Consider the following 15,864-nt stretch of genomic DNA (forward strand, 5'->3'; position numbering starts at 1 on the left):
CTATATGTTGCAAAATGAAAGGTACGAATTCTGAACCCTAACCCACCCCCCTCAGTTTCCTGACCCCTCCCTCTGCCCACCAACACCTCCTGCCCCCCCCCCCCTCGCGCCGCACACCCCCTCAGTTTCCCCACCCCTCCCGCTCCCCACCCTCACCTCCTGGCACCCCCCACCCCAACTCCCCCTCCCCCTCCTCCTCCTCAGATTCCCCACCCCTCCCGCTCCCCCCCCCTCACCTCCCGTTGCCCCCGGCAGCTCGGGCGGGTGGCCGGGGTGCTTGGCGACCTTGAGGCCGGCGTACTCGGCGGCGGCGGCCACGGCCTGGGCGAAGTCGGCGTCGGTGAAGAAGGAGCCGTCGGAGGAGCTGACCGCGCTGGAGCGGCCGGAGGAGGCGTTGTCCTCCTCGGAGGCGGAGCCCCAGCCGTTGATCATGGAGCCCGTGACGGAGCTCTCCAGGTCGCCCATGCTGGAGGCCGGGGTCTGCTCCAGCCCCCGCAGGAGGAGGCGCCGGGGGTGCAGCTGCTGCTGCTGCTGGTGGGGGTGGGGGTGCGGGTGCGGGTGGGTGTGGTGCGGGTGGTGCGGGTGGTGAGGGTGGTGGCGGTGGCGGTGCGCCTGGGCCACCTCCGCGTCCGTCTCGTCCCCTTCCTCCTCCTCATCCTCCTCTTCCTCCATCCCGTCGGTGTCCAGCGCCAGGGGGCTGGAGATGTAGCCGTACGTGTGGGTCGGGGACAGGGGCCGTGGGGGGGGCGGGGGGCTCACGGTGTGACGTCTGAAAAAGAGGGGGGGGGGGCAGAGAGATTCACACCGAGAAGCTGAGAGCTGATACACAGGCAATACAATAATAATAATAATAATAATAATAATTAAGTAATTAAGTAATTATAAATAGATAATATATAAATCTAATGTAAAATATTAGTAATATAATGATATAATATAAAATATAATATAAATGAGAAATTCCTGCGGTGGGCGGGGCCGGTCACCTGCGGTCGTGAGGGGCGGGGCCCAGGTTGTCAGGGCTGTCCTGGAGCATGGGCTGCATCTCCTCCTGGGGCGAGGGCGTGAGCGTGGCCGTGGACTGGTGGCTGTAGGACACGGCGGCCGGGGAGGAGGCCGCCCCGCGGACGGGCGGGGTGGGGCCCCTCTCCATCTCCTCCTCTTCCTCCTCTTCCTCCAGCTCGCCCGGCTGCAGGTACATCCGCGACGGCGGCATGGGGCACTGCATGTCCGCATCGTAGCTGAGGGAGCAGTGGAGAACAAGTTAAAATTTTAATTTACCACCGTACGGCGTGCGCACTGTCTGTAATACCCTGTTTGAGCCGTTTCAGCCAGTCCAGGTTTTACTACATGCAGTGAGGGGAAACTGCCTGCTGTTTATACTATCCTGTTTATGGTATGATCAGGAATGGTGCTAAATGCAATGCATTAGGAAGTAGAACACATCGGGAACATATTTTGTTATTAGGTGACACTGAAGAGACATAGTACGATAGGAGTCCGGTGATTTGTCTGGTGATTTGAATGTACTGGCATGTCTGTGCAGGCATACAAGTGCGTGTGTTTGTGTGTGTGTGCGTGCGTAATTGTGTGCTTGTGTGTGTGTGTGTGTGTACGCGTACATGTGTGTACGTGTGTGTATTTGTCTGTGCATGTGTGTGTGTGCGTGTGCGTACATGTGTGTATTTGTATGTACGTGTGCGTGTGTAAGTGTGTGTATGTGTGTGTGCGTGTAAGTGTGTGTAAGTGTGTGTATGTGTGTGTGTGTGTGTGTGTGCCTATCTCACCTCTCATCCATAGCTAAGGAGTACTCCTCCGTGGTTCTGCAGGGAGGGGGGTTGGCGGGGGGAGGGGGCAGCAGGTTGGCCCAGTTCATTGTGCTCTGCTTGGCCAGTTTGGGGGTTCGGCCACCTTTCTTCGGTCCCTGGCTCCCTGTGTACCCCCCCAGTGACGAACAACAGCATCAGAAATGCACACAGCAGCATAGAACAAAAACACATACACACACAAAAACACACTCCCGCAAATCACTGAATCATCACCGAATCCAAAACTGTGGGATAAATAAAGAAATCACTGGTGGATAAACAATATATGATAGAAAGGCAGTAATTTGGGTGCGGAGGCTGGTATAAAAAATGATGATCTCATGCGTCAGAGGACCACCGTTTAATGGAAGCCACGCTGTTATTCACGCAGCCAAAACGTACACGCGCATTATCTCTCAATTTGTAATTAATGTCCGAGATTCCATCAAAAAACACAGCCATTTTTCAAAAGTAATAACACGCCTTGCAGAAAGCAGTAGAATAAAAGGGGGGGCGGGGGGCTGGTGAAAAAAAAAACCATCAGAGGCCAATTAACACCAATGAATTAGAATGGAGAGCCAATGAGCTGTGGTCTCCTGCTGCACTGGAGGCTCTTGCTTAATTACTTGAACTTCAAACACAATATAAAAATAGATAAGATGCATTATGGTGGCAGCCTTGCATGCTGCCTGGGATGCGTGTCGTTTGTCCTTGTCCAGAAACAAAACTCTCTCACACTCGGGTGAGACTATCGCCGCGCTCGTCGAGACGAAAGGGGGGACGGTAATTAATGGTCTGGCAATAAACCGTGAGAGGAGAAGAGCACCACAAATGATCTGTCCTGGGACCGGCGGCTCCAAAAAAAAAAAACAATTATAAAAGAGCTTCATGTCCCAGGACTCTCACGCACGCACACGAACACGCACACACGGATGCACACGCACAGACACACACACGCACACACACACACGCACACCGCACACACACACACACCGCACACACACACAAATCCGAATAAACACCACTGAGATCTGTTACACGACAATCAGAGACGCATCAATAAAGTGCCTTTCTTTTCTTTCTTCCTATTATTTTTCTCAGACATCAGCATTTTTCCTTATCTGGAGACAGCCTGCCATGTCCCCCCCCCACACTTCAAAATAAAATTATTTGTAAATTAGTCGAACAAGCATTTAAAGCATTGTTTGTTTGTTCCCTTCACGTGGATATGATTTATTGCCCGTCGGAGATGGATGTGATTTTGAAAGAGTCCGCAGGGGCCGAATGTGATTACGCGGCTTTCAGAAGTTATAATGAGGGGAAATAAAACAGCAATGCACAGCGCCGACGCCCTTTCACAGCCAAGCAGCTCTAATGGGGAGACCATATAAGGCCAGCTGAGATTCTTTTTTGCTAATAAAGATGTTTTTTTTTTTGCTAATAAAGACCACGTTCACGGGCGGCAGTGTAGCACAGTGGGTAAGGAACCGGGCTTGAAACTGAAAGGTCGCAGGTTCGATTCCTGAGTAGGACACTGCCGTTGTACCCCTTGAGCAAGGTACTTAAACCTGAATTGCTTCGGTATTATATCCAGCTGTATAAATGAATGCTATGTAAAAAATAAAAAAGTTGTGTAAGTCGCTCTGGATAAGAGCGTCTGCTGAAAGCCTGTAATGCAACGCTCACCAGACGTGCTGCTGCTGCCTCGGTCGGAGCTGTTGTAGGACCCCCCGGTGCTGAGCTCGTGGGCCTGGCTGTAGGGGATTGTGGCGGGCAGGGGGCAGTCTCCGCCTCTGTAGTGCTCTGTGGGGATTTCGGTCAACAGCAAGAGGACAAGAGGAGTCAAATACGAGCGAGTACAAGACCACTGGGCCTCCCCAAAAAGCCCTGTTCGGTTCCCACAAAACATCTAAAACACACACAAAAATACACGCTACACGGATGAAAGATAAGGTCAAGGGAGGAGAAGTAGAAAGTTAACAGCAGGACCCCTTGGGCTAGACTTAGACAGGTGACCTGGTTCAGACTACACAGAAGTACATGCTAGGCAATGACATTACAGGGCCCACTCCAATGAGAGCAATGGCCACACCTGCATTTCAACACTGACAAACTAACTAAGAGCCAAATGTGATACAGCAAATGTACGATATATATGCTAATGGCACACTACACCACACACAGGCTGGATGAGATTCATATGATGGTAAAGCACTAGCTTTTTTACCTTCTGTTGAATGGTGAACCTACAACGTTTTAAGGCTGAAATTATTGCCTCATGTTTCTATGTGATTCACAATATACACTATATGACCAAAAGTATCTGGAAAACGCTTTGGTCTGGGACTGTTTTTCATGGATTGGGCTCGGCCCCTTGGTTCCAGTGAAGGCAAATCCTAATGCTACCGCGTACAATCACATTCTAGACGATTCTCTGCTTTCCTGTTTCAGCATGACAGTGCCCCGGGGGAAACAAGGCAAGGTCCATATAGAAATGGTTTCGTCAAGAACGATGTGGGAGAACTTGACTGGTCTGCACAGAGCCCTGACCTCAACCCCATCCAACACCTCTGGGATCAATTGGAAAAGCCAACTGTGAGCTTAATTGCCCAATCAGTGCTCGACCTCACTAATGCTCTTCTGGCCGAATGGAAGCAAATCCCTGCAGCAATGCTCCAACATCTAGCACAAATCCTTCCCAGAAGAGAGGAGGTTGTTATAGCAGTAAATTGTGGACAAACTCCATATTAGTGCCCATAATTTTGGATGAGATGTTGGATGTCAGGTGTCCACATACTTTTGGCCATGTAGTGTATCTTCACATATTTCCTACCTGAGAAGTGAAGCTCATTCACTCAATTAGACTGTTTTGCATCAACAAGGAGCGCAGAATTAAATTTTTTTATGCATGCATTTCTTAGCCAGGCAAAGTAAACTCAAGCAAGGACAGACAGACAATTTAAGGGGGAAAATGCGCTAGAAAGATGCCAAAGATAAGGGAAGGGCAGCAAATGAAAGTAGGAACATGTTGGCAATTCAGGGGGGAAGAGAGGATGAGTCCAACAGCCTCTGTGTGGTTTTAATGGGCGTACTTCTCAAAAGTCAAGAAAGACCTGTCGCAGAGAGAGGGAGGTGAGGGGTGATGACAGACCTAGACCGGACAAGACCCATCGTTCACCTGACCCGCCAACTCACCCTTGTTCAACTTGTTCTGCTCCATGATGTTGTACTGCAGCTGTGATGTCACTTCCTGTTGCTTCTGCTGCGGGGCTGGGGCCGGCTTCCAGCAGTGCTTCTCGTTGAGGTCCCCGACGCCGCCGCCGCCGCTGCCGCCAACGCTGCTAACGCCCCCTCCGCTGCCTCCCCCGCACCCCCTGCCCCCTCCCCCCCCGGCCACCCCGCTGTTGATGTTGTTGCTCATGATGCTGGACTGGATGAGCTGGGTGGTGGCGTAGGGGGTGGGCTGCCCCCCGGGGCTGACGAAACGCCCGTCCTTCAGGTTGGGGCTGTTGAAGGTCTTCATCTCGTTGATCTTGTTGGAGAGGTCCACGTCGCCGTACACGCCAGACTCCGGCACCATCAGGTTGGTCTGCTTGTTCTCCAGCTGGTTGTTGTAGTTGGCGATGCAGTCGGCTGGATGGACAGGCGTTGAGGAGGAGAGGAAAGGATAGGGGGGGGCGTTTAGTGAAAAGAAGCGTTCACCGTTCTTTGGATGAGGCGTGTGAAATGGGGTCGGACCACAGGGGAGAGGCTTTCTTTCTGCTCTCACAAGGGCCTTAATTTTTTAAAATATCCCTTCATACAGTGTGTGCCTGCACATAAAAAACTGAAGCCGTCCAATTACATTCACTGCACAGAAGACAGATGGCTCCTTTTCCCCCTCAGCCGGATAAAATGGAATTCATTTTGGGCCGGTGTTAAACCTGACGTTATTATTTAAAGATGGTGAGTGACTGCAGCGCCATTGCGCTTCATCCTCTCCCTCTCTCTCTCCTCTCTCTCTCTCTCTCTCTCTCTCTCTCAATAATGTTCACCTGCATGATCAACCCTCTAAACTGACTTTTTCCGAGCTGGGAGGAGCGGATGGGGTGGGGGTGGGGTGGGGGGTGGGGGGGGGGGCTGGTTTGACATCGCTCGCCCGGTCAGACGCTGAAACGCGGCGGTGTCGGAGAGCGGGGGGACCGAGCGGGAACGAGTGGCCCCTCCCCGCGTTCCACCGGCAGATCCAATTTTCCAAGCTCATAAAATATTCAAATCCTCAAAAGGTTTTGAGAAGCGAGCCAGGCCATAAAACAGCAAGGACGGCCATAGGTGCAGGCGTGGGACGGGCTCCGGTTTCCAGGAAGCGGGGGGGGACATCCGACACACTTCAAAGGTAGACGTAAAGAACGCGTTCTCTACCCCTCCCCTCTCTGTCCTGTCTTCGACAAACTGGCGAGGGTTAATTTCCGCAAAATTAAAAGTTTTACACACAAGGTGAGTGGAAGGGCAAGCTTTTTAAGCAGGTTAGTGTCTTCCCCTGTCATGCCGGGAGCGGGGATGGCATTTAACGCCTTATCCCTTCTTAAAGCAACTGTCATCGGCCTTTTAAAAATCGGCTGTGAAGTAAAGGTTAAGACAGCGTGCGATTAGGAAAACAGGAAATAAGACGACGTGTTTAAATAAGCGCTTTAAAATGGAGGGGGGGGGCGAGACGGAGCTGAGGTTTAGACGAGGAGAGACAGCAGGGATTTGACATCGCTGTCATAGGAAGGAGGAAGACTGCAGGGTTCTGGAGAACGGAACACAGGGCAGCTTAAGATGCGAGATGAGAAATATGTGCTTAGAATGTTCTTGGCGGAACATTCTAATGCTGATGTACTAATCAGTACTGGCAACTGGAAGCTCTAGAGCACTGACTTACAATTCTGGAAAAAAACAAACAAACATTCCAAAAAACCTACTCTTCAAAGGGATATAAACAGGAATGGTCAGGTTCTCTGGGAGGAGGAGGTTTATAGTTTTTTTAAAAAGCTGACGGGAAGGGGTGAGTTCCCAAGACTTAGAGGGATCACCTTTCCGTAGGGCCGGCCCTCGCTCCGTATCCCTGTTTGTTTAATCTTTTGGCTCCTTTCTGACAGGGGTCAAGTCTGGGTCAGGGGGTGCGCACAGGGGTGTCCCCCCCGTAGGGGTGGGTGACCTCTACACCCTCTCTTCTGCGCTGCTGCTGGCTCAGAGAGGGAGTCTTTCGCAGACTGGGCACTCAGCTCTTTTGTGTGTGACTCTGGCGTCCTGAGCCAAGCTCAGTCCCTTTTGTTTCTGACATGATGCTGCTGCTGCTGCTGACTGGACTAAAAGACCACCTGGAAGAAAAAGGACAACTCTCTCTGTCTCTTTCTCTCTGTCTCTATCTCTCGATCTCTGTCTCTCTATCTCTCTCTTTCTCTTGCTGTCTCTCTCACTGTGTCTATCTCCCTCTCCATGTATGTCTGTCTCTCTCTTTCCCCTTCATTCCCTACCTTCATTTGTCCTGTTCCATCACCCTTTTATCTCTCTCTCTGTCTTTCTTTCATCCTCTCTCTCTCTCTCTCTACCTCTCTCCATGCAGTGCTTGCAGGTGTTCCTCTCTCCCATGGCCACACAACACTGCAGTCCTGTCTTGACCTCTGTGGTTCTTCCACATTTCTTAAATAAGCGAGCACTTAGGGGGAATTACATTAGGGGCCATAACGACGGTATGGAAATCAGAAAGGCAATTCGATTAGCAGCGGAGTAAACCCATAAGCTCCTTCCAGCACGTTCTTTTTATGTCCTGCCTAAAACAGCCCTGCTCTAACCTCCAACAAATCAAAGAACTACCCCCCCAGCACCCCCCAGCCGCCCCCCCCCCCCACCCTCGTCTGAATGTCAGGCACAGCTCCGTCCCCCAGAGGAGGACTGCGCTGTCCTCAAACCACACAGCTCGAGGACAACCTTGCACCTGTTTTAGGATTCCTGTCTTAGGATTCAGACACTCTGTCTTTGTCCAGGTGTTAATGATGAAGGAGGAAATACGTTCTAGGTGAAGTGATTCTTCCACCTTAAATAGCCGTTATATTGACTTGATGATCTAATATTTTTTTCTGCAAGGACACCATCACTCAACATATCCTAAAGGCTAAAGGCACCGTGGACATTACGTTACTGAGCGTATGTATAAATCGCCCTCACAAAGATAATTTTTTTGTGTGCTAGGAAAAACCCAGAAAAAAAACCTTTCCCCAGCATTGATTACCAAAACAACATGCACAGCACACATTTTCAGAAGATGAAATATTACACGCATCGGATCTAGACACTGCATAAGCAGAGGTGAACTGCTGATAACCTTGAGAGCTGAAGCTAATACAGACACCCCCAGTAGAGCTCAGTGTCACAGAAATCCTCCAAACATGTTGTTTTTCCCCACGAGAACATGAAGTGTGTCTACTGTACGTAAGAGGGAATCATCGCTACCAGCAAACCTGCTTCCCCCGTTCTCCGTATCCCCTGCCAAACTCAACCACTTCCGTTGAGCGTGGTACTAGAATTACGATGGCATCCATTTGCTTTTGATTCAACCAACTGATTTAACTGCCATTTTAGAGCTGGTCTGAAGGAATTCAGCATCCCATCCCAGCATTAATACTGTAGCTTATTCTTCTGCCTAGTTGGCTTTGCAGAGGTTAGGTCAGAATAGTGTTCACTGTGTGAACTGTGTTCTTGGCTAGAAATAGCTGTACAAAATAAGTATTGTACCTTACTGAACCTGTGTTTTAGCATTCAGACCATGAAATGCACTTTTGTAGCGCTGGATAAGCTCTGCAATAAATGTACATGTAATCCACCATACTGTACTACTACTGGGTAATGGTTAGCTTAATACCCCCTGCTCAGCAGCAGGTAACACACTGCAGTGTGGGGTTAAGCACCCCCCCATCATCATCTCCCCCCCCTCCCCAGGTGGAGTAGGGGGGGGTCACTCACCGGGCCGGCTGTAGGTGGCCAGGTTGCTGTCGCTGTTCCCGTTGCTGGCGGTGCAGCAGTTGATGCTGCAGTCGTTGTGATTGGAGCAGGCGTTGGGCCAGGTGTCGGCCAGCCACTGCTGATTGGTCGCCTCCCCGATGTTCAGCAGTCCCGGCCTGTCGGAGCAATGCGGCGCAGACACGGTCAGCGGCGACACAGAGATTTCGGAATTCGCGCTGAAATACAGCTGTGTGCTCAGCACAATGCCAACCAGTGTTCAGTCCCTAGAGACTAACCCCTGCACAAACACGGTGCTTATTTATTGTTAAAAAGCACCTGGGGCTAATTTATTAGAAACGTAGTGCTTGACTGTATATACCTTCAGCCTTGAAAGACCTACTGGATTGTGCATATGCGTATAAAATATGCACCCACTGCCTCCTGTTACTTACTAACACCCACTGTTACTTCAATTATGTGGAGAAAACAGATAAATCTACACATTTCAGACATTTGTTGCAAAAAAGATTATCATTTGTTTCTCAAGGTTTGTTTTTTCCCCCTCAATTACAGGTGAAGGACAACCCACCCTTCATATCCATATTTATTTTTGCTTTATTCAGACAGGTAGAAAGGGTAAGAGAGAGAGAAGGGAGCGCAGCTGAGATTCTGCCATGCTGGAGTCTGAACCCCTGCCTGCGCAGTTTAAATCTCATACAGCTCCAGAGTCGGGTCCCCCGTGGACGAATACACACAAACACCGCTTACAGCAAACATACTTCTGCCTTCGCTAAATCCGGAATTGCATTTCAATTCATTCACTGAAGATTATGTAAATACTATATAATTACGAATCACGTAATCAAACGCCTTACAAAAATAATACGTACATTAAATGTAATTAATTGTGCATTAAATGTAATTAATTCACCCTATGACATATGTATTTGTCCGCGCCTGAGGAAAATATCTTTCATACGATGCCAACGGCTCCTCCTGCTGCTGTTATGTGTGCAGGCGGCTCTGCCTGAGGAAGGGTGAGGGCTTGCGAGAGCGTGTCAGGCTTCCGGAATGTTCCAGTAAACCCCCCCCCCCCACCCCGGCTGCCCAAAGCTCCTCGTCTCCGGGCAGTGCAGTGCAGTGCATTGTGGGACTCGTGGATAAACAGATTTGTTTGCGCTTGACTTGCTCCCCGGGGCTGACGAACGACATTATGGCGGCCCGAGCCCTTGGTGAGCGCTACAGCGTGAAGTTCGGCGGCCAGTACACCGCGCGCGGACGAGTAAAAAAAAAAAAAAAAAAACGCTATGGATGCTGGGAAATGTTCGTCGGCGTCTGCCGGAGGGGACTCGCTTACTGGGCTCTGTAGCGCATCTCTGTGTCCGAAAGCAGGGAGAAGGCTGAGAAAAGTGCACTTCAGGAGCGGACTCTGCTAAAATCACAGCAGATCAAATGGGGCAATAAATACTCTAAAATGACTTTTGTAGCACCGAGGGATGACTACCCTGACAATGACACACTGATGTTGTTTCAATAGAGCTGCGTAGTTCAAAAAGCTCTCGTAGGCCTGACTGCTCAAAGTCAAGTACAGAAAAGCTGTGAGCCGATGTACGCTTAACAAAAAAACAAAGCTCCATTTCTCTCTCCGTCCCCTCCTTGCACCTCGTCTCCCTCCTTCCCCCCCCTCTCTCTCTCGTGTCCGACGTTCACAAGAAGCTGACTCCGCACTACTGCTCCTTCACATCCTAACTGACAGATCTGAAATCTGAAGCCCTAAATATCTCTCTCTCTCTCACACACTCACACACACACACTCTCACACACTCTCACACACACACACACACACACACACACACACTCTCACACACACACACACACACACACACACACACACACACACACACACACACAGTATCTGAAGCAGAGATGAGGCACTGTTTGAGCATTGCCTCTCAGATTTCCCACAAAGCACCACACATTTCACAGAAAGCCTTCTCCCCCCCCCCCCCCCCCACCAAAGTCCAACCCCAGGGTCTATTTCTGCTGTTGGCACCAAAACACCGTCCTTCCAGCTCACTATTAAACAACCGCAGTCAAATGAATAACCCCCAAAAAAAAGCACCTGAAGTCAAAGTGCGATTTGTCTTCAGGAGATCGATAAACCTTCCAGCGCACAGACGGCCGCTGGGATTGGGCACGGCCCCCGGGGTTCTCAGCGGGCAGGACACACACCCCGCCTTCCTGCCGAGGCGAGACGGTGCGGTTGGGGACGTGAGGCGCGACCCTGTTGTTCCCGCGTCGCAGTTGAATTCAGCGCGTCACTTTCGCAGGCGCGAGCGCCAGAGACGGATTAGCACAAGCGTTTCGGCACGAACCCGTTCGGTGAGCGTGTGCTGCTTTACGACACGAAGACCAGGATGCTGAAGGGTGCGCAGATGAATGTGCGTGTGCGTTTGTGTGTGTGTGTGTGTGTGTTTGTGTGTGTGTGTGTGTGTGTGTTTGTGTGTGGGTGTGCGTGTGTGTGTGTGTGCGCCTGTGCGCCCGTGTGTGTGTGTGTGTGCGTGTGTGGGTGTGTGTGTTTGTGTGTAGGTGTGTGGGCCTGTGTGTTTTGTGTGTGGGTGTGCGCCTGTGTGTTTGTGTTTTGTGTGTGTGTCTGTGCCTGTGTGTTTAGTGTGTGGGTGTGTGCGCCTGTGTGTTTGTGCTTTGTGTGTGTGTCTGTGCCTGTGTGTTTTGTGTGTGGGTGTGTGCGTCTGTGCCTGTGTGTTTGTGTTTTGTGTGTGTGTCTGTGCCTGTGTGTTTAGTGTGTGGGTGTGTGCGCCTGTGCCAGTGTGTGGGTGTGTGCATGTGTGTGTGTGTGCCAGTATGTGTGTGTTTGTGTTGCGTGTCCCGGCAGGTGGGGAAACATGACTTTCGGCTTTTCACGGACATATTTCTTTTGACTCAAGCACTGGACTGCACTCTCCTGAAACTCTGGCTATTCACCCACAGGTAGGACCGGCACCACCGCGAGCGTCAGCTCGCTCAGGGTGGGAAGGAGGCTTTCACAGACGGGCTGGTCTTTTGTCTCGGATTGTGTCCTCCCCCCCCTCCCATTTGACTGCGCCACAGCGGGGTCCAAAGGTAGGCAAAGCGCTCCCCCTGGTGTCCGCGTGAGGGAAGCGCAGGGCCGCTCCCACTTCTGTTGTCTCTCGTTCAGTCTCGAGTGCTTGCTTGCTAGTCTCAGCTCCCTTTATCTTCTCATCTCTCAATCTCTCTCTTTCATCATCCCTCTATCTTTCCCCCACTTCCTTCCACCGATGCGGTTGTGCGGTGTGTGAGCGTATACATCGGTCTGTAAAACTCTTAAGAGCAGACCGGGACTTCAACTTTTCAGTTTCAATTAAATTCTCTTCAAACGGGGTTTCACTGACATCACAGCGTCGGTAGGCATAGCGTAACACCGTACATATGCACAGAGAGAACAACATTAGCAGTATAAACAACATTTGATTATATGTGTTGGCGCACGCACACACTCCACCCACAGACATGCATGGACACAACAAAAACATGATGAATCATAAAACTGATTTTTATATATCAGATTTTGAACTGGTTGACAGGAAGTGCACATCTGTGTTAGTCTCTTGCAGCTAACAATGACTTCAGTTTTATTTTCTTTGTACAGTAATGAAGATTTTTTGCAACAGCTTTTTTTTTCTGTGTAAAACTGTGGTCACTGAGTGTGAACTTCATATCAAAATACGCTAATTCAATACATCACACTAAATTAATGCATACAAGATGAAAAGTTTATCCGGAGATTTGAGTTCATTTGTTTTTCCAAACCAAGATCTGTTCTTTAAATTGGGTTTGCTTGCTCGATTATGAGGCTCAATGATTTCAGGGTGGCTATAATGAGCCTCAAAGCCATTGCCCCAGGGGATCATGGTCCTGGTATAACTGGTTTCTCACCAGGATTTTGTATTTGAGCATTAGACCCACCTGCACTGGAACTTGGTTAAATAATAATTCCTCCCCACCTCAGCTATTGCATGGAGAGCCTTCTGGCACAAAATGGCTGCCATGTATCATCGAGCTGAATGCTACACTGAGGGGATGACTGATACGTGGTTAACCCTCCATTTTAAAGCACCGTGACACCTTGCAAAGCACTAAAATGCGTTATTATCACTTGCGATTATTACTACTACTTCTTATTTCTGGATTATCTTTTTTGTAATATGAATACGCAGAAGAAAAAGGCGAGGCTCGGCTTTGCAGACATCATACCATGTGATCCTGTGACAGGATTTTGTCCCAATTACTGAAGCTGGAGTGGGACAGAAGGCTGCAAGCCCATATTTCACTCTTTCATAATTATATGGGCATAATAATTGACTACAGACAATGATACAGGTTTTACAGTTGTTGCTGTTTTTGCGAATGTAGTGGGTGTTAAATGTTTCCAATGCACTCTGCACTGAATACCCTCAGCCTTTTCCTGAGGGGATATATTAGTTTATTTATAGACTCTCTCTCTCTCTCCCACACACACACACACAGACGCATAAGCACAGAAAATGTTAGGGGCACTGTTCTGTTTGTCTCCTTCCGAGAAATGAATATATATTTTATTTTAATTATTAAATCCCAAAATTAATGAACTATATATGCTTACACTACTTTAACAATAATAATAATAATAATTCTTCATATTTTCATTATTGCAGTAAGCAATTACAATCTCATATATCATATAATGGAATATGCATCACGCTGGAATTTCATCTAACGTACTCAATTTAATCAAGTTGGCAGAGCTGAGCGAAGGATAAATTGATGTAATTTCTGTACGCAGAACAATTTCAATTTAAGTTCAGAACTGCAAAATCTGTGGAAAAACGCATGCTTCAGTAAACCGCACACAAACGCACTGAAATAATTACAAACCGTGCAGATATCGAGCATAGACACGGCTCGAAAAATAAAATATGAATATTGCACATGCCACACAATCACTGAGGTCACACAGTACAGACAGAACAACAGACACACAATCGTTAGCAAGATTACACGGCAGCACAGACAGTACGGCATGCAGGATATCTCACCTCCCAGCACTGCTTACAGCCTCCCCCCCTCTCTGATAGGACACTGGAACAGAAGAGAGAGAGACGTTTCAGTCATGTGACAGACAGACAGACAGACATACACAGACAGACAGACACTCTGAGCACCCACACGGGCAGAGGTTACATTACATTTATTTAGCAGACGCTTTTGTCCAAAGCGACGTACAAAAGTGCATGTCAAGGTCACCGGAACAACTACAAAACACAGTTTCGTTAAAGTACAATACTCATTTTGTACAGAGAGGAGGCCAGGACACCCCCCATCCCAGTGAGCTCCGCCCCCACCCATCGACCGACTCCTCCATGGGCCTCGGCTACACCACCCGGGTCAAACACACACACACACACGGTCCGCACCACGCGCACGGTCATCAACGCCGTATCGGGTTCAAAGCCACACGCATGTAGGGCGACTTTTAAAAACAGGCGTGGGCAGAGCGTGTGTGTGTGTGTGTGTGTGTGTGTGTGTGTGTGAGTGTGTGAGTGTGTGTGTGTGTGTGTGTGTGTGTGTGTGTGTGTGAGTGTGTGTGTGTGTGTGTGTGTGTGTGTGTGTGTGTGAGTGTGTGTGTGTGTGTGTGTGTGAGTGTGTGTGTGTGTGTGTGTGTGTGTGTGTGTGTGTGTGAGTGTGTGTGTGTGTGTGTGTGTGTGAGTCTGTGTGGTGTGCGTGCGTGCGAGTGTGTGTGGGGTGTGTGTCTGTGTGTGTGTGTGTGTGTTTTGTGTGTGGTGTGTGTGTGTGTGTGTGTGTGTGTGTGTGCTGCGCCCAAATCAGCGTGTTAGCCCGTGAGGCTAGTGTCGCTCAGACGTGTGTCGGGGTGGGGGGGTGTGGGGAGGGGGGGGTGTGTGGGGGGAGGGGGGGGTGTGGGGGGGGGGGGGTAAGAGGCTTAGCGTCGCCGTGCGGGCGCTGCAGTCCTGTGGCACCGCTGGCTGGCGATTGAAGCTGGGCTCAGAGGACGTTGGGCCCTTTCAAGGCGCTTCTGAGCCGCCGGCGTGCGGAGGAGAGATAAACCCGCACTTTAATTACAGTCCCTTTCAGGGAGAGGGGATTTAAAGCAACAGCAAGGTTCCTCGCTTTTACTCCCCAACAGGAAGTGGCAGCAGACCTGCTTCGCAGGTGCAAATCCCAGACGCAGAGTTTTCAAAATGAACAAAAAAAAAAGAAGGTTTAAAAATACAAATCCATGCTGAATCGAGCAGCACCTCTCCCCCACCACCACGATTCGCTGAAAATTTTTAAAAAAATGCACAATGACATCCAAAGTCCAGCAGGCTCGGAGTCAAATGGTCACAGACGTGCCACAAGTGCGGGGGAGAAAGAGGAAGAGATTACGTGTGCGCGCGTGGGACAGCCAGGGGGTGAAAGACGCCAGCCCCCCAAAAAAAAGGAACCTGACAGATAAGCTTCACCCGAACCTGCACCTGAAGTGCGTATAAAAACGCGGAGCTCAGCACAATGAGGGCATTAAACGCGATCCGGGGGGGGCCCCGAAGGCAGGGCCCCGAGACGCAAACAATAACCCTCCTGGTTCAGGCACATCCTCAGCTGTGCGCAGAGGGAGAGAGAGAGGGGGGATTAAGTCCCTCTAACCACAGCGTTCCCACAGCTCGTCCCCGCCCGCCTCTGACAGCGAGCGCAGCTACGCGACAAGTGCTGACACGGTGCCCACAACACACCTGGGGGGGGGGAGAGGGGGGAGAGAGAGAGAGAGAGGAAGGAGAGGGAGAGAGGTGAAAAGGAGAAAGAGGGAGAGGGGGAGAGGAAGAGAGGAGAAAGGGGGAGAGAAAGAGAGCGACAAATAGACAGAGACAGACAAAAAGACAGAGTACGTGCTGTATGTATGTATGTATATGTATGTACGTGTAAGTATATATGTGTACGTGTGTGTTTAGATATATATATAAATGTATATGCATGTGTATGTGGAATTCTATTAATCAACTTTCAATATATATTAGATTTTTGTCATTTATTATTTTTTATT

The 15,864-nt window shown here is 49.8% G+C and overlaps 1 protein-coding gene across 1 annotated transcript in view; it reads right to left on the reverse strand.

Annotated features, from left to right (window-relative positions):
* Positions 1-15,864, reverse strand: part of robo1 (roundabout, axon guidance receptor, homolog 1 (Drosophila)) — a 434,162-nt gene that overhangs the window by 8,015 nt on the left and 410,283 nt on the right. The window contains exons 23-29 of the mRNA XM_064301511.1: positions 13,865-13,907; positions 8,793-8,947; positions 5,004-5,441; positions 3,495-3,611; positions 1,788-1,932; positions 987-1,241; positions 237-769 (exon numbers count right to left, since the gene is read on the reverse strand). Of these exons, the coding sequence (XP_064157581.1) occupies positions 237-769; positions 987-1,241; positions 1,788-1,932; positions 3,495-3,611; positions 5,004-5,441; positions 8,793-8,947; positions 13,865-13,907 (1,686 nt within the window). The remainder of the gene's footprint in view (positions 1-236; positions 770-986; positions 1,242-1,787; positions 1,933-3,494; positions 3,612-5,003; positions 5,442-8,792; positions 8,948-13,864; positions 13,908-15,864) is intronic.

This window comes from Anguilla rostrata, chromosome 12, assembly GCF_018555375.3.
Source record: "Anguilla rostrata isolate EN2019 chromosome 12, ASM1855537v3, whole genome shotgun sequence".
NCBI classification, from domain to species: domain Eukaryota; kingdom Metazoa; phylum Chordata; class Actinopteri; order Anguilliformes; family Anguillidae; genus Anguilla; species Anguilla rostrata.